The sequence below is a fragment of the Rhea pennata genome, chromosome 24, assembly GCF_028389875.1.
Source record: "Rhea pennata isolate bPtePen1 chromosome 24, bPtePen1.pri, whole genome shotgun sequence".
NCBI lineage: Eukaryota > Metazoa > Chordata > Aves > Rheiformes > Rheidae > Rhea > Rhea pennata.
Window position 1 is genome coordinate 5,216,758 of NC_084686.1, and position 24,351 is coordinate 5,241,108.

At 40.0% G+C, this 24,351-nt stretch overlaps 2 protein-coding genes across 2 annotated transcripts in view; one reads left to right on the plus strand and one right to left on the minus strand.

The window, feature by feature from the left end:
• NCAPD3 (non-SMC condensin II complex subunit D3) overlaps positions 1–20,730 on the plus strand; it is a 32,112-nt gene extending 11,382 nt beyond the window's left edge. Inside the window, exons 14-35 of the mRNA XM_062594392.1 lie at positions 889–962; positions 1,883–2,017; positions 2,772–2,992; positions 4,463–4,654; positions 4,992–5,089; positions 5,225–5,340; positions 6,732–6,839; positions 7,342–7,456; positions 7,559–7,666; positions 8,903–9,141; positions 9,918–9,997; positions 12,957–13,094; positions 13,436–13,569; positions 13,709–13,908; positions 14,197–14,307; positions 14,728–14,883; positions 16,032–16,201; positions 16,434–16,573; positions 16,689–16,766; positions 19,737–19,811; positions 19,910–19,970; positions 20,064–20,730. Coding sequence (XP_062450376.1) covers positions 889–962; positions 1,883–2,017; positions 2,772–2,992; positions 4,463–4,654; positions 4,992–5,089; positions 5,225–5,340; positions 6,732–6,839; positions 7,342–7,456; positions 7,559–7,666; positions 8,903–9,141; positions 9,918–9,997; positions 12,957–13,094; positions 13,436–13,569; positions 13,709–13,908; positions 14,197–14,307; positions 14,728–14,883; positions 16,032–16,201; positions 16,434–16,573; positions 16,689–16,766; positions 19,737–19,811; positions 19,910–19,970; positions 20,064–20,187 — 2,873 coding nt within the window. The 3' untranslated portion in view covers positions 20,188–20,730. The remainder of the gene's footprint in view (positions 1–888; positions 963–1,882; positions 2,018–2,771; positions 2,993–4,462; positions 4,655–4,991; positions 5,090–5,224; positions 5,341–6,731; positions 6,840–7,341; positions 7,457–7,558; positions 7,667–8,902; positions 9,142–9,917; positions 9,998–12,956; positions 13,095–13,435; positions 13,570–13,708; positions 13,909–14,196; positions 14,308–14,727; positions 14,884–16,031; positions 16,202–16,433; positions 16,574–16,688; positions 16,767–19,736; positions 19,812–19,909; positions 19,971–20,063) is intronic.
• Positions 20,731–21,581: 851 nt separating this feature from the next.
• The window catches only part of JAM3 (junctional adhesion molecule 3), a 34,885-nt gene continuing 32,115 nt past the window's right edge, over positions 21,582–24,351 (minus strand). Inside the window, exon 9 of the mRNA XM_062594497.1 lies at positions 21,582–24,137. Coding sequence (XP_062450481.1) covers positions 24,102–24,137 — 36 coding nt within the window. The 3' untranslated portion in view covers positions 21,582–24,101. The remainder of the gene's footprint in view (positions 24,138–24,351) is intronic.

A 24,351-nucleotide genomic window follows, 5' to 3' on the forward strand; every position in this document is an offset into this window, starting at 1 on the left:
CCATCCTTTTGAATGATTTGAAGGCTGGAAATAGTTGATTGTGGCTTTATGTATTCAGCTATGCGTCAGTTAATAAGGCATCATCTTGAATGAGCCATCATCTTGATTAAGTATTTTTCCCAAGAATATACAGAAATATGTATGAATATAGCTAGGGAAAGTAAGATTTTAGGCCTAACATTCCATTCATGGCAGAAGTATTCCGTTATCCACGTGGACTCTTGCGTTCTTCTCTTTAGGTGCCATTCTGCAACCTCAGGAAAATTCAGTCAGTTTGTAAGTGGGAATAATTTCCCCTCTATAAAATACAGAAGTGCATGTATTAATGCAGTGCAGAGGTGTGAGACATAACTCACAAAAGAGCTTCTAAGCTCTTTGCATAGGTCTGTGCTAGATCCGTTTGTTTGTGGGCTGTCCTCAAAGTATTTTTCCCACAGATGGCAAGGTTATATGTGCTACAGATTTTTGTTAGAGCTGTGTATGATTCATTTGATGAGGCTTTCAAACTTTGATGGCAGCCTAACATCTCCTAAGCAGAAAAATAAATGGGCTGGAAATTACAGGTTATTTCCTTTTGCTGCATATATCAAATGACTCAATGTATCACTTTCTTTTGTGATATGTCCTAAGATATATTTTCAAATGAAAATTTTTGAAAGTTATTCTTTTTTTTTTCCATTTGCTAATACCTCATTCTGGATGATCACTTTTTATCCTGCTTTGATCAATCCTCTGCTCTTGCTCCTTGAAAGTCTTTGGCAACAAGAGCTGCTCAGGAGAGCACAGAGCTATGCCTCTCCCTGCTGCACAGTGTTCATTGTGTTAGCCCTGCAAAATGATGTTTTGGGCAGTCTATTGTATTTTCTTTTTCATTGTGCATTTGGATAGGAAAAGAGATCATGGCCATGCTGAGACTGAGAGCAGGGGATGAGAAGACCAATGTGAGGAAGTCTGCTCTCCAGGTATGTTTTTTTTTTTTTTTTTTTTTTTTTTTTTTTTTTTTTTTTTTTGACTGCTTCTTTGCTCTACATGTTTACCAAGAGTGGCATTAAATTAAATAGTTAGACCATAGTAACGTAGTGAAGTGTATGTAGATATGTCCCATCTGTAGCTTCTGGCTGTTTCTGCAAAGTACAAACAGGCCTTTAAAAGGTTTTGTAGTATTCACTTATTAGAAACTAGTAAACAAGTATGATGATTAAAACCTTCCCTAGTACTCTTGCTGGCATTCCCATATTCCATCCTTTAGAAAGAAAGCATCTTTTGTCAATAGGTGTTTAAATTAAGCAGCTTCCTTATAAACTCAAGCATATTAGCTACTTAGTTTGTTTTGATCTCATTAAGAAAGATACTAGGCTATATCCAGCCTCTATTTGAGGAATGCATTGCTCTGCTTGTTGCTCTTTTTTTTTATTATTATTAAGTAATTAGCTTTAAAAGATACATTGTTTAATGGAAATGTCCTTGTTTTAAAAAGTATATGTCTACTATTGACTGCCTTTCTTTGTGTTAGTCCTGTTTCCTCCAAATTTTCCTCTCAGATCCACACTGATTTGAGTTTCTCCGTTTATGATTTTATACCTTTTCATTACCTTCTTACCGGGTAAAAGACCTAGTACGTATAAAAGACGTATCAGTTTCAAGGGGGAAATGTGAAGCTGACTTTGTATGAAGTGCTATAACAAAATCTGAATGGAAAAGATGGTCTCTGTTCTGTCTGGTTCTGCCCAGTTCTTATAAATTGTTTATATGATGTTTCACTGTCAGTGACATAAGTTAATCTGTAGCTCAGGCTGGTAGGGAATGGGTTGTATTTTTGATTTGCTACCAAGTCCTCTCGACCTGTATATCCAACAAAGTTATTCTGGCTTTTGACTTCCAGGTTTTTATGAGCATCCTGAAACACAATGTGATTCCTTGTGCTCCGGAAGACTTGTCCACTCTTCAAGATCGTTGCCGGGACCCTGCTATTGCTGTACGGAAACAGGCCTTGCAGTCTATAACAGAACTCCTTACGGTGAGGAAAAGTAGCACAAATTCTTATCCAGACCTGAGATGGGCAAAGGGTGGGTTAAAAGAAGGGAGAAACAGACACATCTGGTAATGTCAGTTGTTCATTCATCCAGATTCTTTTTATGACTGTGTTTTAAGTTTTTTATTACCTTTTGACTTGGAAGTCATGACTCATTCTCACATAAACTTGTGATTTATGTAGGAGGCATCCAACTGCTGGATACATTATTTTCCTGGCTGTTGGTTTGTGTGTCATGGAGAAAATGTTTATGTTGTTGGCCTTATCAAGTTTAAAAAAAAATCTGAATCACTTTACTGAGATGTAAAGTGAAGATGATATCACTGCAATATTTTTCGTATTTCTCTATTTATTCACAAAGGGTTAGTAACTTAGGCTCAGAGCATGAGCTTTATATTAATCACAACTCCTGGTTTTTGGTGTTAAATCATGTGCTGTACAGCTTTATTGGGACACTTACAATTATTTATAGAGCTGCAAAACAAAGCGTTACAGAACTTCAACAGGAATACGAGGGAGCTTGATCACAAATGTGATCGGCGTGTCATGGTATCAAGGAGATTCAAGCACTCTTGTTCCATATGCTGCCTTATTATAGTGCTAGTTAAGCAGTATGTTCTTTTATTAAAATTTATTTTTAAAGCTGGCAGATGAGTCTGGAGGTTTCTAGGCCTTTACTGATCTTATCCATACATACAGGACTTAGAAATATTTCTAATACAAAGTCTGTTTCTCTCAGACGCAGCACCATAATGTTCTGGTACAGAAGGCCTGGTTAAATGGAGTGGTGCCTGTTGTGATGGATGCTGAAAGTTCTGTCCAAGAAAAGGCCTTGGATTGTCTTTATCAGCTCTTGTTACAACATATAAAGCATTATAATAAATTCAGTAGTGAAGATGAAAAGCAGGTTCTAGCATGGGAGCTCCTTACCCTCTTGACTTCAGAAAGCCAGGAGCTGTGGTAAGTAATCTCTCCCCCCCATTATTATCAATGAAAGAACTTGGATTCTGCTAGCATATCTGTATCTTTTCCAGTGTCAGATGGTTTTTATTGCCTTTATTATGTTAGCATTCATGGAAAAAAAATCTAGATTTTTTTTCCATGAATGCATCTTATTAGAATATGCAGTTTTCCCTTTACAGCAGGAAATTGCCTATTGATTGGAGGATTAAGATACAAGTATGAGGTTATACTCGCAGCTTTTTCATTTGCTGCATGACCAAAGGCTATTTAAGTATCATAGTTTACGTATTGTTCAAATGCATGTGCTGTCTATTGCATGAAGACAGGAAACTAAATGTGTTGACTTTTTCAAGCTACTTCTGTTTCCTACTTGAAACAGAGGAGGTAAGTTCATATTCTGGTCAGAGACCGAAACTGTCATGTTGTCAGCTGCTTGTGTTGCTCTGACATTTCCTGGGACCGATGAACTGTCAAGCACATATATGTTGGCAGTTGGTGAGAAGAGTGCAGTTTTCCTTTGCGTCAAGTATTTTTACTTGCTCTTCCTGTTACCTCTAATCTCTCTCTGAACTCTAGTGTTCGTAAATGGGAATGTCATGTGATGTTCTTGGTGTGTTGACAGCAGCACGAATATTTAAGTTAAATGGTGTTTCAATGTCAGAGGTAATAGTACATATAAAGAAAAGAGAACATCTCTTTTTATTATTTCTATGTACAATATGGTTACTTGTCTTATGACAAATAGTATTATTCTGCCTTTTGCAGAGCGCTGTGGGAAGTAGCAAAAGAAATGAGATGACGCACAGTATGGCAAGGATGCAACATCAGTTGACTAAAGACCGTTGTATGTTTATTAGTCAACAAGGCATAGCTCAGAAGTAGAAAATGAAATACTGGTTGTGCTGCATTGCCAATCTGTGAAGCTGTCGATGTTCTAATTTGGGCAATTTTGTAACTAAATTGGCAGTTTCATAGCACCTTCTTCTTGATGACCTTAAAGTACCTACCAGCCTGATGAATCTCAGAACTCTCTCAGTATGAAGTAGGTGACTAGGGGTAAACAGATAAATGAGCAACTTGTGTACCTTAACATCACTATTTTCTGTCCCGTTGCAGATGTTAAATAAAACTTCTAGAAAGTCTTCCTTAGAGGTTGCTGAAATTACATTTTCTTGATTTGTGTTGGTGTCAGTTGGACTTTCTGTCTCAGTGGCATGCATGTCTGTCAGGTCTTTAAGTGCATCAAAGTTGTGAATTGTCTGAAAGAGAATGGTAAATATTGGTGGTAAAAAATGTAGTGGATATCCTGACTTCCTCTGAGGAGTAAGAATACAAACTGTTACAAGCTCTGTTACGTTGCCTAGTGTATGTATCCTGGATAGAGATATTGGATTTACTGGCCTTTAACACCAAGTATTTCATTTACTCTTTGTTTAACCTATTTTTTCTTTTCTTTCTTTCTTGTAGTCGTTATCTGAACAAAGCTTTTCACATTTGGTCCAGGCAGAATAAATTATCCTCCACCTTCATCAATAATGTAATGTCCCATGTGGAAACAGAGCATGCTGTACCGGCTTGGATGTTGCTTGCCAAGGTGGCAGGTTCTTCACCCAAACTGGATTATTCCAAGATCATTGAAGCCTGGGACAATATCAGCAGGTATACGTGTGCTTTGAACTCCATTCTGCAGGAAAGAGATGGAGATGAAGAAGGGGAACAAAGCAAGTGAGCACTTTCTGTCCTTCCACAAGTAGAATGCTGTTTAGCTGCTTAGATCACAGTCCTTTATCCAGGCTGTGGATGTTTCCAGCTAGGAGGCAAGTGATGGCCTGCAGATATATGCAGGAACCAACTGTTACCCTAAGCTTTTCAAATTTTCATCTGATTTGACAGATCAGTCTTGATAATACATATCCTGGACGAAAGGATTTTTCTGCTGTGCTATAGTGTTGTTTCTTTGCATTAATGTTCATTTGTCCCCTCTGCTATTTTTCAGGCAGCAGAACATAAGCTCTGATACTACAGGACATATCCTGTGTGTCATCGGTCATGTTGCAAAGCACCTCCCTAGGAGCACCTGTGAGAGGCTGATCGGTGAGTGGCCCTGAGAAACTGCAGAGGGGAAAGAAGGGCTCGGTTTTGCTTCCCAGCTTAACAGTGTTTTTCTTCTCCTTAAGCATTTGAATAGCTTAGAAAACACTCATCCTGGGTGTGTGACCTCCTTTACAGATAATATCAAGTGCTGGCTGAGGGAGTTTCAGTGTCCTCTGGAGGTGATTAGCCCAGCTATAGAAGCTCTGCAGAAGCTCTGCCATGTGTATCCAGATGTCCCAGAGGAGACACAGGTGTGACTTAAAATGAATCTTTTAAAATAATGAGTTTCGCACTTCGGAGGACTGTCTTTTGAAAGCAGCTCCTGTCTCCAATCTGCAGGCTTTAGCTCACTAAACAAAAAGGATCTGACTCAAGCAACTTGTATCTCTTGCACTCAGCTGTCTTGGTATACTGCAGTTGGGCTGGAGACTATCCTGTAGCTAAGAAGGGACTTGTAAGAGATCTTTCTTCATGAGGACTTTTTTGCAGCTGAAATACCCTATGTTGGCCTTCTGTCAAGGTTTACAGCATTCGTAAAGGAGACTATTGCTGTGCCACTTTAACATCAGTTCCTCTTGGGATTGGTCCAGTTAGAAGCTATAGGCTTTTAGTATAAGCTCAGACTGTTCTATATCAGAGCTGCTGTAGATTCATGTTTTTCTGGCTCTCTTTCATGGGCCTGAATGGAGAACTAATAGAATACCATTTGCACATCTTTCTGCCCAGTTCTTCATTTGTTTTATGCCATATCTTTGTTTCACTTCTGCAGTTAGAAGGTAGGCTATCTGTTGCTGTTAAAACCTATATCTCACTGTGAGCACAGTCAAAAAGAAGTCAGAACTGGTGCAAGTTTCCCATGCTAATGAATTCTGTGTGCGAATGGGTTATATTTCTCTTTTTATACTGATGACAGCTATAATAATAACGGGCATCCCAATAAACTTCAGTAAATAGTCTGGAAGGCTGCACACTGTTTTCTAGGAGCCAGGGTGGATTGATGGGTTTTGTTGTTTTTTTGTTTTGTTTTGTTTGGGGGGGGTTGTTTGTTTGTTTTAATTGATGCTCAGAAAATCCCCACTGGTAGGCATGGTCATTACAGTATGCTGACTTGCAACTAGATGCAGACATATCTTTCTATTTCTATATTTCTAACAGTGTAACTGCCGTATATGTGTGTGTTTAGTTTCTTACTGTTCCAGGTTTTAGATGATGAGAAAAAGATAAATGATGCTTTATTTTCATTCACTTGCTAATAGAGGAGTGGTTTTCTGTTTTTTCATCCTAGAATTCACATCACATTTTAATGTGAATGGAACTGCAGTTTCCAAATAACACCTTAAAATTCATATAAACAACCTAAAATGTGTGGGATATACATGGAAAAATTACCTATGTGATTTATGTAATGCGGGAAAGTTAGACTTGTCGATCATTACCAGCCAGATTCTCTAAGGTGTTTTGGTACTTGCACACATCCTTTGATGAGCAAGAAGAAATTTAAAGCTGTAATGTCAGTAGGACCTAGATGTTTTTAAAGCATAAAAACATTTTCAAGTTAGGGATTCGTGAGTGGAGAGCTACTATAACTAAACTTGATTTAATGGATAAAGCACTGAACTAATTTGATTCTTTTGTGGAGCAGGAGCTGCTCAACCAGGTGTGTGGAGATATAGTATCCACCTGTGAAAGCTATATTTCAAATATAGTCCTCAAAAAGGATGGAGCAGAGCAGCTGCAAGAAGATCTTTTGGTAAGTTTGGTCAAAGAACGTATGTGTTCTTGAAAGTGGTATTTCTTGCAGATCATGCCGATAACTGTGTTATGCAGGAAAATACTGATGTGTATGTCTTGTGTATGAAATTTGTTGTTTATGGGCATGGGAGGATACAAGAGCTTTTTCCTAAGAAGTTGGTTTATGAAGATGATGTCTCGTATATTTTTCATAAAATAACATGTTTTTTCTTTGCTTCTCCATTTGTCAGATTAGCTGTTTGGGAACAGCTGTAAAATGCCTAGAACGCTTTGAGGGTTGTTTCAATAATATCAATGGGTTTGAGTGAGTTACATTTTATTAAGCACACACTCACACTTCTGTTTCTAAGCTTCATCTTCTATTCTCTAGCTGCTGTCCTCTTGAACGGACTGAGGGATTTTTAAGTTGTTTTTGGAGAAGTATCATGCAGACTCTTGCTGGTTTAATTGGTAGCTTAGGCATTGCCTTTTGACTACAGTATTGCTTTTGTTGTCTGTAGGTGAAACATCTCTTCATTTTGGGCGAGGCTGCACAGTTGTGTCCAGCCAAAGTGGAGAAACGCATCTTTCTTTTGATTCAGTCCATTCTGGCTTCTTCTGTCAACATGGACCAACGTGAGGCTCTACTCCCTTTAATTTTGTGTTTACAGACAACACTTTTGCATTTACAGACAACACTTTCTACTATGTTTTCATTCCTGATCTGTTGTTTCCTAGTGTCTAGTCCTCTAGATGGCGAGGAAATGCCAGCTTCTCAGCCATTGTCCCAGTTCAGAGGATCAACCATGCCTCCAGTAGTCAGAGCTCATGCATTCATTACTCTGGGTAAGTACAGTCCTACAGCAGAAATATGCCCTTGTTTGTCAGATTCACAAAATCGCAGAATGGTTGAGGTTGGAAGAGACCTCTGGAGGTCATCCAGTCCAACCCACCTGCTCAAACAGAGTCACCTATAACATGTTAGACAGGATTGCGTCTACGTGGGTTTTGAGTATCTCCAGAAAAGGAGATTCCACAGTCTCTCTGGGCAACCTATTTCAGTGCTCTGTCACGCTCACAGTGAAGAAATTCCTCCTTATATTCAGAACTCCCACCCTTCTGTCTGTCCCCTGGTTAAAGTTCTGTTCAAAAGCAATGACAGTTAAAACAGATAATGCATAATGCTCAATATTCATATTGCTTCAACTTGGAGCTTTTAGTAATGCAGATATCCGTGGCAGCAAGATGCACAAGCCATCAGAACGCTGACATCTATGTGACTATTTTTCAAGTTGCTTAATGCATTGTTTTTGTGTAGGTTTACAGGTGAGTAATAGTTAGCCATGTTTTTCAGACTTGTTCTGTCCCTCTACTCTTAGAGTTGCTTACTGTCTGGCTGACGGATTATTTTGTCTGTAACAAGGTGCTCAACACAGGATGAAAAAAACTGGTGCCTTTATGCACTTGAGAGCAAAATAGCTGTGCATAGTTACTTGTCCTCCTTAGTAGGAGTAGAAGCCTGGTTGGATCTGTGTCTCCAGTATTATGAAGAGTGCTAACTTCTGTTTTTGTAGTACCTCTATGATAATGCACAAGTCTCTTCTCATGCAGATGGATATTATTGTTCTTTCCTTACCTGCTTTGGGAAGCTTAATACTTTTGTACAGGGCTTAGAAACACTTCAAAAAAGTAATGTTAGAATGCAGACTGTCTTGTCTTGAGTTGATATAGTGATGCTCTTAGAGGTGAATGTCTCCCTGCTATGCCTGTGACAACTTGGGCTGTTTTTTTTAGCTACTTTGAGCAATACCTTGTACATAGTAATAGTTCTCGGTGAAGGAGGGAATTTGTCATAGAGACCCACGCTTATAGGTCTAAGAAGAGTTTGGAAGGAGCTCCTTGAAGTATAATTCCTTTGAGAGATTGCTCATCAATTTTCAGCATGTTTCTTGCTTATTCCCTTGTCTACTTTTTGCTTTCTCTCATGGCTCATATTGGACTCAAAAGAGGCAGTAAGCTGGGCTGTGGTGATTAGGAACAGGATATATTCAGAACACTGACAATCTTATCCTTGTTTGACAGGTAAATTATGTTTACAGCATGAGGATCTGGCAAAGAAATGCATTGCAGCTCTAGCTCGAGAACTGGAGGTGTCAGATGATGTGGCCATTCGCAATAATGTTGTCATTGTTATGTGCGATCTATGTATTCGCTACACCACCATGGTGGACAGATACATCCCCAACATTTCCATGTGTCTGAAGGACCCAAATCCTTTCATCCGTAAGCAGACATTGATTCTGCTTACCAACCTTCTGCAGGTAAGTAGAAAGCCTAAGCGTATATTTGGCAACACACTTCAGTTAGCTCTCTTGTGCTGAATACTGGCAACCTGACCAGTTAGAGTATTGCTTGTAGCTTGATTCTAGAGTATTGTTGCAGTCTACCCTAATTCAAGAAGACTTTAAAACAATGTGTGTTGTTTTTTTTTTTTTTTTTTTTGGTTGGTTGGCTGGTTGTGTTTTTTTGCTACCTAGGGAGGTTTTACTTCCAATACACTTAGTACTTGACTAACCAAATTATTTTCATTCCATCTCTCTTCTTGTTCTGTCTTTGTTTCTTTTGAATTTCCTTCCGTATGACGCCTGTATGAGTGAACATAACAAGTGCCACAGCACTTTTTTCTCCTGCTGTCTCTGTTTATTGTTGTAGAGATATAAATGTTGAGAGGCAGAACATGTTTGCCCTCCAATGTTCATATGAACCCAACCGAGGCAGATTGTCATGCATTTGGCCCTGAGAACAGTATCGAGGAGCATCTGTGTCTTAACGTTGGAGAACAGATTTTTCTGTTGATACCTGTGGCAAACCTGGATGCTTGGTGCTGTTGTATTTGTACTGTTTAAAGCATCCTCCAGACCTTTGTCATCTTGAGGTTGATCTTGTGTATCTCCTGGCGAAGCTGTATAGCTTGCTCATTTGCCTGATGTATATTCTGCCAAGTTCCATCTGACGTTACCCTGTCTATAATCTGAGTGTTCACACTATGTTTTTCCTGATTCTAGTTGATATTTTATTTCCTACATTTTTCTTGTAGGAGGAGTTTGTGAAATGGAAAGACTGTCTGTTCTTCCGGTTTGTCAGTGTCTTAGTGGATCCAAATCCAGATATTGCCAGGTAAAATATTCATTCTGTAAAACACTGAAGGAGTCTAAAGGTCAAAGATGTACTCAAAAGCAATCTCAGTCTTGCACCTTAAGCATATGGGGAAAAATTTCAATGAGACCATAGATGATGTTCCCATTAACCTCTTCACTTCTACAGCCATGCTTTAGGGTCTGAAACAGTAGCAAAAGAGTGGTGAACTTATTTCCAAATCAATTGAAGGTCCCAAAGAAGCAAACTCTGTGTTCTTGGCTGTTGTCAAAGCCTGCAGCTCTCCTTTATTTTTTTGACTCTCAAATATCCACGAGAAAGGCATTTTCAAAACAAGCCTTTCTTAAATCTGCCTCCCTGTTTTCTAGTAGACACTGTCCAGTGATGTTTTTATTCTAGAAACAGGATTAAATGTTGCCTTTCTCCTATGTGGCATGCCCTATCTTTACGAGACTTGTAAGACATTTTATAGTACTTGGACATGTAAGGGGAATTAAGCACATTAGCCTAAAGTGCACATCTATAAAGTTTCTGTAGATTTTGAAGTCTTGAACAATTCAGTGTTATGTGAGAAATGAGAGTAGGTCTCTGCAGTTTGTTACAGACACAGTTGATCTGGATAAAGAGAGTAGCTGGTTGAAGACCAGGCTGAGTATTTTCAGCAATGCGTATTTGATACTGTTAGTCTGTGAATGGTAAGGGCTGAAGAGGGATAGGTTCCTCTGAGAACGGTAGCAAGCTGGGGGGTACTGAATGCAGAGGAAGCTTAGGCAGCTTACTAGTGCTTCTACCTGCAACAGTCAAAATGAAGGCAGGTGTTTCCAGGACCATGAACTAAGCGTTGCTTACTAGTGCACATTCACACCTTTGTTTCTTTTATACGGGCTTTTAATATGTAAAAATGTCTTTCCAGTAGATGGTGGCATTGCAACATCATATTCCCAGTGCTTTAGCTGAGGAACACATTGCTATTCCAGTGGGAACCTTTTTCTTTTCATCTGCATGCAGTGGATGCATCCAGATAAGAATACTTTTTTCCAGGCTGGGATTAACTTCCAGCTCTTGCAGGTCTTGTGATGATTAACTTTGCAAAATATAGAAAGCCAGATTTTTGTTGAGTTGCCTTCATATTAAGTTTGGGGGAAGGAGAATACAAAAATTCTCCAGCTGCTACCTTGTATCCTGTTGCCAAGTAGAAACTAATTTGTCAAACTCTTACTATCCTGAGCATGACTGGGGGCTTTGGATATGAGCAGAAGAGGAGAATACTGTTAAATACAATCCAGTTGTAGAGACTTCAGGAAGCAGCTAATACTTTTCTACATTTGCCCAGACAGCAGACTGCCTGTGTCAATGCCAAAATGAATGCTGACATTTGAAATAGTAAGTGCATTCCCCTAAGCATATATTCATGCACAAATAGTGGTCTGACCTTTGCTTAGTTTCCAGTGCACGATGGTTCACAGTGAAGGGAGAAGCTTTCTTTTGAACTTTCCATGAAGCATTTATCACTGGCTTGTGTGCAGTTAGCACGCACTCTTGGGGGCAGCATGAGTTACAGTTCTAAGGATCATCCTGCTGAGCTGCTGCTGGATGGTTTGGCTGTCATTTCCCTTCTGCCACTGCTTTCCAGCAGTGCTTCAATAACTTGGGTAGCCTGTGTTTGTGGGGGTCTTGTTGTGGTCAGAGGGATCAATCTCAGGGTGACTGGAAAATTAAAAAAAAAAAAAAAAAAAAGCATTTGCTGTTTGTTAGAATGGGAAGGATTCCTTCTCACTTGTTCAGGAATAACTCTTGGCTAACTGAGGCCTCAGAGTCTGGGTGAGCTTTTAAGTATGTGTTGTAGAGAGGGAGAAGGTTAGGGATGTGTTTGATTTGCTGACATTTAAGTGTCTTTTCACTTAAAGCACCAATAATCATTAGCTCCAAATCCTTGCTGTAGAATTCAGAGAACCCAGGGGATACCCAAACTGTAGTAGATGAAGATAAATATCTCTTGTTTTCTGCAGTGTGAGTGTTGCTGATCTTCCAGTGGAGAAAGTTGAAGGAAATGAACTACTGTAAAAAGATTAGACAGTGATGGGCTGACCTACTGAAGTAAGAGGGTGTGTAAGAGGTGGTCTGCACCAAAACTGTTTCTAGCTAGATGCCTTTTCCATAGCATTCCTCTTCACAAACAGTTCAACACTGCAGAGAAATGCACAGCATCTACTTTTTAAGTGTTGAGCCTGAGACGAGAATAGAAGTCAGATCTGTGGAGAGCAGCACTGCCCTGGAAGTTTTGTGGGCATTTCTCTGATGCTCAGGTGCTTTACAGCCATAGGATAGATCATACTGGAGAGGATGAAAGGAAGTTTTTAGTCCAAAATCCCACTCAAAGTGAGAGTCAGCTATGAGGTCAGACCAGGTTGCTCAGGACTTCATCCAGTCAAGTCTTGAAAACCTCCAAGAATGGAGACTGCACAGCATGTTGGGGTAGCTGAGTCAGAAAGTGCAGTACCACTTTCGAACCAAAGCTCCAACTTCTGTGCTTCTGAATTTTTTTTACCCTTTGCCACAGTCCCATATTTGCTCTGGATATCGTGATCTCTGTTTTGATTGATTTTTCACAAGGCTGGCCTTGTGAATGTCTCAGTCATAATGGGAATTAAGTTATCTAAATACTAAAAATGTTGTACCTGAATTTATAGTTCAAAATGGTTTTGATCTGTAACTGTTCACTTTTCGTGGCAAGAAATGAAGTAGTATTGTGAATGCTGAAAACTTTTATCTTTTTCTGACTGAAAACGGGCTTGAAGTCCATAAGCTGCTATCCTTGTTCAAGACCAGATGGAGCCACACAAGCCTTAAATGTAGTATATTGAAGGAGACTTATGAGAGGAAAAACGTATTTTTACCTTATTGTTTGTGGTTCTGCACTGTGTTGCAGGCATTACTTTTAGAAGCTGTCTGATTAGTTCTTTCTTTTACTCCTTTCCAGGTTTGGGGAATTCTGCCTGGTGCATCTGTTGCTGAAGAGAAATCCAGTAATGTTCTCCCAACACTTCATAGAGTGCATCTTCCATTTCAATAGCTATGAGAAACATGAGAAGTACAACAGGTTCCCCCAGAGTGCGCGGTCAGTTGAGCGCATTTGTATCCCCTTACCACTAAGCGATGGATTCTCTGGTCTGGCAGTTTTGGGTTGCAGCAAAGCTTTCCTGGCACTTTACAGGGTGTATGCAATGGGAAGGGAGAGTGGTTTTAAATTAAACTAGGGGAGGTGGTATTAAATTTAGAGTTACCTGCCGCCCCCATGATGCTTTTGGGAGGAGTTCTGTAATTTATGGGAGCATGTGGTATCCTGACTGGTTTGTAAGTCTGGAAGGTGGCATTCAAATATTTCTTGCAGATTTAAAGTCTTGTTATTTCTGCAAGTCTGTGTACTTGGTCCCTCTAAAATATCTTCCTCTACCACAGGGCGAAGAATCTCTTTTCTCTGAGGGGAAAAGATAACAAAGAAAAAAGAATGCATATCTACAAGTTCCTGCTAGACCACTTTACAGATGAGCAGAGGTTCAGCATTACAACAAAAATTAGCCAGAGTATTCTAGGTAGGGGTCTCTCTTTAAGGAAATAAGATAATAAATCTGGCAAACAACTAGTATCTGTATAAAACCATTAGACTCTCAATCCCGCAATGGTATCTTCCTGTCTTTACTGGCAAAATTATTTCTTCCCTGCCTGTTCCAGCATGCTTTGTGGATAAGGTACTTCCACTGGACCTGGAAGCCAGTGAGTTGCTGTCGGATACATTTGCCATCCTTAGCTGCAAAGAAATCAAGTTATCAACTATGAGATCGAAACCTGAAGAAGACATTCAGCCTGAGGAAGATGAAATGGCAATGGCCAATGCAGTTATGCAGGCAGCACAAAAAAAGCTTATCTCACAGGTGAATGGCACTTGGTCTGGTATGGAAAGAGGGCTGGCCAACATGATGGGAGAAATGTTATCCTTCAGTGATAGAGAAACTCGCGCAAAAATTGCCGAGGAGACTGTGCTCATATGCTGTTTTTCAGGCTCTGTCTGTAAGACCGCTCTGACCTGAGGGCGCCTATGGAAGCACACTGTGTGTTCCTTTGCTAAAGAATAATATCTCTTCACTTAGGGCATTCATCTAACAACAGAGTGACTTCTCCTTTATTTGTCTTCTAACTGTTCATGCCTTGTTCAAACAAAGGTTCAAAAGAAAAACTTCATAGAAAACATCATCCCAATAATCACTTCACTGAAGTCTTTGATGGAGCAGAAGAGGATCCCGGCTCTCAGGGACCTCATGAACTATCTACGGGTAATTGGAAGTGGTTTTGTTCCTCTCTTAATGAGTTAGATGTGTGACCAGTAGTGGAACAAACAGCCTTCTTGGAGGGAAATTTAGAAGTCATGTGATGTTGTGACACTCGCACTGTGTTAAATGATGTAGGAAGCTGAGGGATTCTAGATAGGGATCTTGCCATGTGTTACATGTGAGTCTCCTAACTGGGATGTGGGCAGAAAGCTTGAATGGTGGAAAGCTTTATCATGTTCTGAAATACGAACTGAAATTGAAACTCTTAGTTTGTTAGAAACATCTCTGGTGTACCAGAGAACTGGTTGGAACTGGTATTTCCTTTTGCACTTAAAGAGCTGTAATCTGAATGGCAACATGAATCAGCAGTCAGGAGATTTTTTGTTTGTTGTTTGTTTGTTTAAACTTTCCTTATTGTTCCAGGAAATGATGCAAGATTACCGAAACGAAGTCAAAGATTTCTTTGCTGTGGACAGGCAGCTGGCAGCTGAGCTGGAGTATGACATTAAGAAATACGAAGAGCAGCTGGCAAGGGAGAAGGAACCTGACCAAGACCAGGTCTTGGCAGCACAGGCAGAGGTGGTTGGTTCCATTTACTCTGCACAAGTACTGTCTCCTCTTTTAAAGTTTATGCTACAAATAATTCCCAGAGCTTGTATGTCTGTAGACCTTCTTATAGAACCCCTGACAGGGTGGTTAGTGTAATGTTCTCTCAGCTCTTCATACATACTGACAGAAGCTTTGGTTTCAGAGTTGTTAAATGCATTTTAAAAAACAACAACAAAACCAAATACACATTAGTCAAAGAGGAGCAACAAAGAATTAATTTAAATATAATTCAGCTTAAGGAGAAGGCCAAGTCTGATTTGCCATTGGCTGTACCAATATCCTGTATTACTCTCTTTTCCCAGAGTAAAATTATTACAAGTTAATATTTAGCTGGATTTCTGGCCACTTTGAGTTGAAGGCTGTATCATATCAGAACAATTCTGTGTCTGTTTGAAGTTGATGACGGAACCAGTCTTTTACTTGGCTGTTAAAGTTTTTTCTCTTGGTGGGTGTTATGGAGATAGTGCCTCTAATTCCCATACACCTACTTTTGCTGTACAGATGCTTTTGTTAGACTTGAGATGATTCAACTGTGTCATCCTTAAGATCTAAATTATCGTTACTCTGCATGACAGCTTTCTAAAGTGATGGTCTTTCTAATGCCTCAGTATTTGACTGCAAAATATGGCACTTCAATGCAGCCTTGTCTGCAGGCCCTGCCTTCTGAAAATGAGGCCCCTCTGTTAAGAGGATAAACAAGTCACAAAAAGGAGGAGTCATTTTGCCTGACTTAAGATATATACAGGTGGAAATTTGCATCTTTGCTAGTCATGCAAATCCTCTTTTAAAGTCAACATAAAGAAATAGAAATGTGCTGGTATAAATTGTCCTGCAGTATTTTAGACACCTACCTTAAGATGAGATGACTTTTGTCCTGGAAGTACCTTTTCTCACTCTGATTCCAAAGAGTGCCTATATGTAGACCTTTAAAGTAGGACATCGGTATTACATCAAAAGTTACTTTTAACTTCTTGTTAAAGTTCTGGCTAATAAGTTCTTTCTCCCTGGCACCCCATTATGTCCATCACACAAAAGACACTTGTTAGTCATACAGAATTTATAGCTAGGTGTCTTGTATCCGTTGTTAGATATATGGTCTCTCCTCCTGTTTTCTCTAGCAACCTCCATCACTGGAGACAGCTGTACCTTCTAGTGGCTGGAATAATAACGTTCAGTCTCCTGTTGCTGGGAGACAGTCCTCGCCATCTGGATCACATCTCTCCTCTGTGTCTTCCGAGTTTACTACACCTCGAGCTGATGTTCTGAAACTGCCGTTACTTAGTCGCAGGTATGGGTTTCTGTTGATATTAAGGGTTATGATATTCTGCTGGACTGTTGTTTTGCTTATCCACTCCTCACTTAGTGGTATGAAAGCTACCACAAGTCTTCTCTCTTGCTTTTAGTGTCTGAGAGCATAAGTAATTGGCAGGGGATAGGACTGTCCCTCATTGCTTGCATCTCATCTGGTCTTGAAGAAAGAAATCACCTCAGTGTTTCTGTGATATCTTTTCATCTTGTAGGCGAGTGTCCTTGAGCACACTTGCCATCCTGAATTCGGCCAGGAAAGCGATGGAGGCCAGAAGCAAGCAACGCAGTAAGAGTGTTGGAGGAAGTTTATCGACTGTATCTTTTCCGTCAAGTACAACTGGCAGCAAGCAAGGTAGGCAGCTTGCTGCAAACAGATGGACAATGGGAATAGATAGCTTAATTGTTACACCTTCAATGTCTCTGAGTGAACACTTCTCTTTTCTTGATTATTTCCTTGTTATTTCTAGGATCCTTTCAAAGCCTGAATAAACAGTCTACTGGAGCGAACATTTCGGTGGTGGGTCGTGCAATCAGCACACCAGAACGTAAGTATTGCAAAGGAATCCTTTCCAAATTGAACAGAACACTCATTCTCTCAGAGATGTAGCAATGCATGGCCCCACTATAGAGCAGAGAAAATCAGTCGGTGTTAACTGGTTATTCATCTAAATGGCGGAAGTAAATAAAAACCAGTCTGAAAGTGAAGTCTTAAATGAGCATAGGAATGTACATAGGAAAAGAACAATCCAATATGGTCACCATTTATGTGTCAGAGGGTATTACAGTTTTGAGTCAGTGTAGATCAGCATTTATTTCTGGCTGCTGAAGTAACAAAACTATTGTCCTTTCTTCCTTCATCAGCTTTCAGGTGCTGAGGAGGCATATTGCCTTGGTTCCTTAAGAGCATGCATTGGCTGGGGTTTCTGTTGCTTTGAGATACTAGCTCTTTTTAAATCTAGAAGCACAGCTGAGCACTTTAAACTGACCTACAGAACCCTGCTGCAGAGGGAAGTCCTCAAAGTCCAGGCCCTTCCAGCTCTAAGGCAGGGGGTTCTTGCTGTCTAAATAAAGGATCCCAGATGAACTAGGACCTGCTTCTGTTACCAAAGCAGGCAATGGGCTGTGACAATTGTGAGAAATGGAAGAGATTGCTCAAGTGAGATTAATAACCTGCACAGTCATTTCTGTGTATGTGTGCTCTACTCCTAAAAAAGAAGTGAATTGAGTATTGGAGAAGGAATGTTTGTTTTTCTACTCTACTGTGGAAATTAAAGTAGAAATACATGGGGAGGAGACTCTAATACACAAGTTAAGAGAATCTGTTGTGCTTAAGTCCACTGCAGCTGAATTACCATCTCATAAAACCTGACCTTCAAAAGTTATGTTTTATTGGAATGCTTTCTGACAGTCTTGGAGCATGCCGCGGTGTCCCTTTCTGCAAGCACAGAAGACATTTATAGTAGAACACAAACAGAGCTGAGTTTCAGCAGCAGATTTCCTTCCTTTATGTCAGTTCACTGCTAAACTCCTTTAGGGCATCTCTGCTGTAGCACGAATTGTGCATGTGATTATCTCCTCCTCCTGCTCAAGAGAAAGCTGCAGTTAAGCTGGGAGTATAGGTGAGTGTCCGATAGGTCAAGTCACATTAGGCAGTTATGGGGGTTTTTTTATTTGTTTTTTTTTTTTTGTTGTTGTTGTTTTGTTGTTGATTTTTGTCCTATAAGCATATATAAATATGACTGCACTGTTTGCCCAAGTCTGTGCAAATATCTGACCTGTATGCACACAGGAGAGCCAACTGTACGTGACCAGTAAGGCAGTCAGCTGTGCAGCTGTCTGCAAATACCTGACATCTACAAGCAGGCAGGAGCAAATCAACAGTAGTGAGGTGCATCCACTGGAAAATTCGATCTTTCTCTTCACTGTATGCTCCACTCCTTGGCTGTCGTCTGTCTCAATGTTTCTCTTTCTGTCTAAGCAGCAAGCAGCAATCTTTGTGCAGAAAATTGGAGGGTGTGTTTTTGGAGAGCAGAAATCTTTAAGCGCGGTATCTCTGTCTGGAAGCTCGCATTGCTGTTTCTCTTAAGGACCATGTGGTGAACAAAGAAGGAGAATGTTAATGTGAAGTGGTTCCAAGGCTGAATTCCTGCTCTGCTTTGAGACAGCATCCATCCCTCAATGAGGAGACAAACTATACAGAACAGTATCATCACCTCAGTGTGTGTTGAGCCACCTGCATGGTGGTGCTGAGTCTTTCAAGATGATAGACAGTCAAAAATTTTTTTTTTCTTTTTCTGGTATGTCGTTTTGAAACTCTTTGAGATGCAGTTCTTAAATTATTTTGTACATAAGAAGTTAAGAACAATGATCTCTCTTTGTTTTTATCGACTGTTCTGCCTGTCAGCCAGTCCCTGCTTTTGGAGCCTCTTCATCTCTCCTGCTCTTACTTTGTGAATAGCTAAGTGGGTCTGGGCAAGCGTAGATTGCTGCACTGTAGTACATAAGCACTTGTAAAGACAGCCCTTTCGACTGCATGGGAAGCCTTACTTGGTGACGTTTCTCTGGTATTTCTTTCTATTTTTTCACATAAACTTCTCATTAGCCAAGTTAACTACTTAAGGCACACTACATAAAGCCAAAATGTTTGCAAGTCAGTCTTGAGAGATTCAGAGGCTAGCTAAGCCACAGAACATTGGGCTTCCACTACATGCTTCAGTGACTCCCTTTCAGGACAAGGAAAGAGTTTGAAAGCAAATGCACTCAGTCTTTAGAGAGAAGTAGAGTTTCCATCTCCTGCCCTATAAGGCACTTTCTACCTTAATTCCTTATGAAAGGTTCTGGGAAACATGAACGTAAAGCAGAAAGTTGAGTAAAGTAAAATCCGAGTATTGTGATATCTCTCGTGATAAAAATGACAGCAAAAAGATAGGTGACAGCTATGGCCTATTCAGTCAAGCTAAATTCCTCCTAGCTTCCCTGTCAAGTGATTCCTCTCTTCTGGCTGCAAGCAGTTCCGCACAGAAGGGCTATTTAGGTACTTTGTCAGTCTTCAAGAGCATCATGGCTTGATGCTCAAGACCTTGGCTTGAACCAACTGGTCTGATTCTAAGGTGAGTGCTAACAGGAACCTGCACTGTGGCCTTGGGTAAATTTATTCCATCAGCAAAGCATGTTGTGGAAGACGCCTAAGCTTCGGTGGAAGTTGTGGCTCTCCTACCTAGTTAGGGCAGGGACTGCAATTGAGGTCCCATATTTGAATTTAATTTCCATTCCTCCACATACAAGAAATGCTGTAAGAGGGGTGTGTAACTGATGTGCATAGATGGCCCATCAGGTTCAATACATAGTTTTGATGCTGGAGAAAAGACAGTGGGGTCTGCCGGGCTGGACGAGATGCATATGTGTCTGTAATGAACTGGTATGTTTATTCTGTTACACTTAAGTGTTTCACTACAGCATATATTGCCTTCTGGCTGTATCATGAGCTGACTGCTAATACGTGTTTTTTCTTTCAGGAACCATTAACGACTTGACTTTTGGTGCTGGGGTCAGTTACATCAGCTTGACGCACACGCCCAGTTTGGCTACAGGCGAGTTCTCTTACTGATTCTAACCTGAGGGGGCAAAAAACCAAATGATCAAATCTGTGGAATTTTTTAAAATATGAAAATGTATGCATTATTTGCAGAGAGGAAAGAGGCTGAAGACCAGCCAAGAGATGTTATTTGTTTGACATCACCGGAGAAACCGTAAGTTCAACTCAGGTCTGAAAGAGCAGTCACAGTAAGAAAGGCTAGTAGAGTATTTTAAGAATAAATGTTCGCTCTGCTTCCTTCTTCCAGACCATCCCTGCCACGGGAGTGGAAAGTAGAATCTCCAGTAATGAAAAAAAGCAAGCAACGTGTCCCAGTGAGACGGTCCCAGCGGAGAACTCGTCTGAAACCAGATAACCAGTCCTTTCAATGAACTGTTATACAGAATTCTCATCATGTCTGAAATCTGTCCCTTTCCTCTGTAATTATAAATCACTGTGGACACATGTCCTTCCTTCCTTCCATATCTATTTTTATTTTTTAACATGAAATTCTCTGGAGTATGGACATGCAAATCTTGCATTAATGCATGTATATGTAATCAGCTGCTGCTCACTGAAGTGCTAAAAAGCTCCAGTACAAAAAGAAGGCTTTTTATTCCCTCACAGGATGTATAATTTGTCCATTTGGAAAAGTAAGAGCATAGTGCTGCATGAGCTTAGCAATAAATGTGTTTATCACAGCTTGAAGGGAAGTGAGTGGCTCGGCTTATTCACTTGATGCCTCGTTGTCCCTATTGATGATATACTGTAGTTGCTTTAATTTTAACAAAGGTAGAACAGCTTGTTACTGCCACAGCCCTAAATCTGGTAATTGCATGCTACTGCAGGTCTTATTTGTTGTGCAAACTCCTGTGTATATGAACAGCTTCAAAGTTCGCTTTTAAATGGAATATTTCCATTCCACTATGCTATTCCTAACTATTAAAATTTTACAAAAATAAATTATTAGAGAATTAATTCCACCCACAAAGTCTTACCTCTTCTTGATCTAACAGAGAATTTTTTTTCCTATAAATTTCTACAGCCCCAAAGCCTCTTCCACTATGTCACTTATATCTTAAGCACTCAGTTCAATTAGTGTTGGACCCAGCAGCTTTTAAATATAGACTCTTACTTGACTGAAAGCAGGATTATTAGTAGCTATCACTAAAATCAAAGTAAGTTGGTAAGTCATTGCATAGCTTTCTGTGCTCTGTCTAAAAAAACCTGTTTGTAATGAATGTGCTCTGCAAATGCTGGAATCCTAACCATCCCTGAGTTTCTGTGATGCCACGTCAACCTAAATGGAGTTTTTCCGTTGTTAAATTTTATTACAGAGCTCTTGTCCTAGATTTCATTGAAACTTGAAAATGGAGTCTGTTGTATTCGTGCCGGTTTGGCTTGTTCCGGTGGGAACAGCATCAATGGAGTAGGCTTTTCCACACGAGTAGACGCAGAGGCTGAGCATGCTTTTGCTCCAGCCTTTCCTGAGGCACTTGCCTCCTGCACTGACATCTCAGCATTTACCCTCACTGTCCCTGTTCTAAGAACAAAGAAACCTTCAAGTGGGGTTAAACTTTACTCTCAAAGTAGAAACCTGGATGCAGGAGATAAATGGAATAGCTTTGGCTTAAGCAATGGCAAATTATGGCCAAGTCCATTCTTTTTGTTCCTTCTCTCCTGCCTTAAAATGTTATGGACCACTTCTCATTATTTCACTGAATTGAAAACAGAGGCTACCATTAATGTGACTGTATGAAAAAAAAGAGAAGAAAAAACACAAGAATACTTTATAGCTTGGTATTTATGTAAAACATTCTTGGTAAAGTTAAACGTAATACATTAGTACAAACCTGAATATTATTCACAATGATACAATGAGTTCCATCAGTCAGGTCTCATGAGCTGTTTTAGGGGATCATCTCCCCTTCTCTCGTTAGAGATGCCACTGTCACATTTTAGAACTGAAAAATAGTCTTGATTCTTAGCTTACAGGATTTTCACATGAAGGCTGCCTTCAGCTCATGGTGAGACTGTAGATTGTACTCCCATAGTGCCCAGAGCTACCCTGAATCAACCCTTTTCTTTCTCTCCCTTATTATAGGTATTTTAAAAGCAGCATAAAAAAAAAAAAAAGATGGATATACAGAAGGTGCAAAGGAATGTTACACTCACTACTGTCATGATGATTAGAGGCAGCTTGCAGACAGTAAACAATACTGTTTGGCTTGGTTGAAGAGTGTGTCTTAATGTAACCATAACTCAGTTGCAAGGTAGCAGTGGTAATATCCTGGTTACATAAAGAACATAGGGTTATGGCTGCCCTATCTTTTTACTTTAATTAGCAGAAAAAAAAGTAAGAAAAAAAAAAGTGGTAACGCTAGTTTTGGGCAAAACAAATGCAGCAATGGCATGTCCAGCGAGGCCCCTAGGAAATAGTAACTGTTTGGTGAAAAGTTCAAAGCAGATTAATGCAGAACACTAAAAAATAACACTGACAGTCCAAATTGTCAAGTATTCAAAATACTGTATACATGAAAAGTTAAGACAACTCAATTCATATCAGAAATACAAGAACACTAAGTTATGCTACATTAAAAAAAAAATTCTTAAACCACAGCACAGTTCTAGTGTTGCATCCACATCTTGCAGTTTTACAGTACCCAATGCTGTTCAGTACTACCAACGCATATGTTTCTGGGAAACGAGATTCCAAGTATTCCCTTTAAAGCTACGAGAAATTGATTTTTTTTCCCTGTTTTTTTTGTTGTTATCTAGAGAAAAGTTGCAATTGACACTACAAAAGTGCTTTTATATTGAGCTTTTGCTTTCCCACCAGAAACAGTTGCCTTTGCTATGCAATCTGAACCTGTAAAGTTGGCATAGCTGTCACAAGCTGCATTAGTGCTTTAGCAAACATTAGGGGGGTAGCAAATATAAAGTCACTCTGTCACCTTATCAGAACTGAATCCAAAAAGCCATCCTTGGATGTTTCTTGCAACAACAAAAACAAAGTGTTGGTCACTTGCAAGAAAGGTAATTTTTATATATAAAAAAGTTGATAGCTCCTGCCATAATTTTACAAAAACTATCCCTGAGTGACTCTGCTCTGTCTTGTAAGACCTTTTGTGACAAGGAAATTGCTGAAGCTAGCTTAAGAGGAAAGAGATGCTATTCCACCTGCAGTTTTGTATTACGCCTTGCAGTAATACTGATATGCTCTGACAGTGCCACACTATAGCAACATTTGAGCTCCTCTCCGTAGCTTAAAAAGTAAAAAAATAGCTACATTACTTAAACCCTGCTGGCATCACATATTTACACTTTAAATAGAAATGGTACCTTTTCTGAAGTAATCAAAATATATCTTTGCAAAAAATTTAGAATGTGGGATTTTACAAAATAAATGGAGAAGGTAAAAAAGCTTGAAGACATCTCAGTACCTTTTCTGGGAATCCTAGCCCATGAAAGTATTTGGCTTTAATTTTCCTGAAAGGGATGTCTCAGCGCTGGGTTCTATACCTCCACTGTAAGCCTCTCTAAAACACCAAAAGACGCAAGAGGCAAGCCCGCTTTGTGCAGATTAGAATTAGGGGTTACCTGCGTGCAGTAAGTTTCTATAAAGCAGTGAACAGAATCAGCTCTTCTGGACTGATGCTGCCCGTATCAGGTTTCATGTTAAAAGGAGCAGAGAGAGTTGACAAACGGGCTGCGAACATGAGTTGCATTTACTGCTTCAGTATCTGCCGCTGTAAACTGTTCAGACACCCATTCTGCACCTGAGCAGTTAGAGTCAAAAGCGCAAGACAAGCACAAACGTGTGATTCGGCAGCAAGCTGCTGAGAGAGACTCTCCCTTGCACGGATAAATCATATTCTTTGAAGCCTTTCTGTTGCCCTGTCAGCACCCTTTGTGTCTACCAGGTTGAGATACGCATTTATTTAAAGCTGCTTCCCCGGTTGGTTTGAACATTGTGGCTGTGTCCCTGCAGCACAAATAGAAGGCAGTTCCACAAAGCTCCACAGCAGTCTCTTGAGAAGTATTAAAACTCTTTCGTACTCCACGGAGAGGTTTAGTTGATCCTGTTGGTATCTCCAGAGGCAGGGGAGATGCAGGCTGGGCAGTGAGGAGTTACTTTAAACTTTGGCAAAGAAAAAAAAAAGATACACAGATAGCTATCTATCAAGTTCTTGTGTGTTCCAAACTCTTCCAAGCGCACTTAATTCATCTTTTGCTCTTGCGTTGAGTTCCTGGAGGAGGTATTTTCACACTTTCTTTTGCTGGTTTGCAATATTCTTTTGGCATCTTAAATGACAAATGAAGATTTGTGTCTGAAGTCACCCTGCAATAAAACAGTTCTGGATGTTGGAAGGATCTAATGGCTTTCCAGGCACCTCTTCGTTCCTATTACCCCCAACTGGAATATGCCCTCGAATGGTAAATCCTATCCATGTAACTTTGAGCATTTTATCTAGGTAGCAGGTAAGGAAGGGGAGACATCAGCCATAGCAGTCTGATGCTCCTGCGCCTCTTCACATACGTCATCTTCACATACC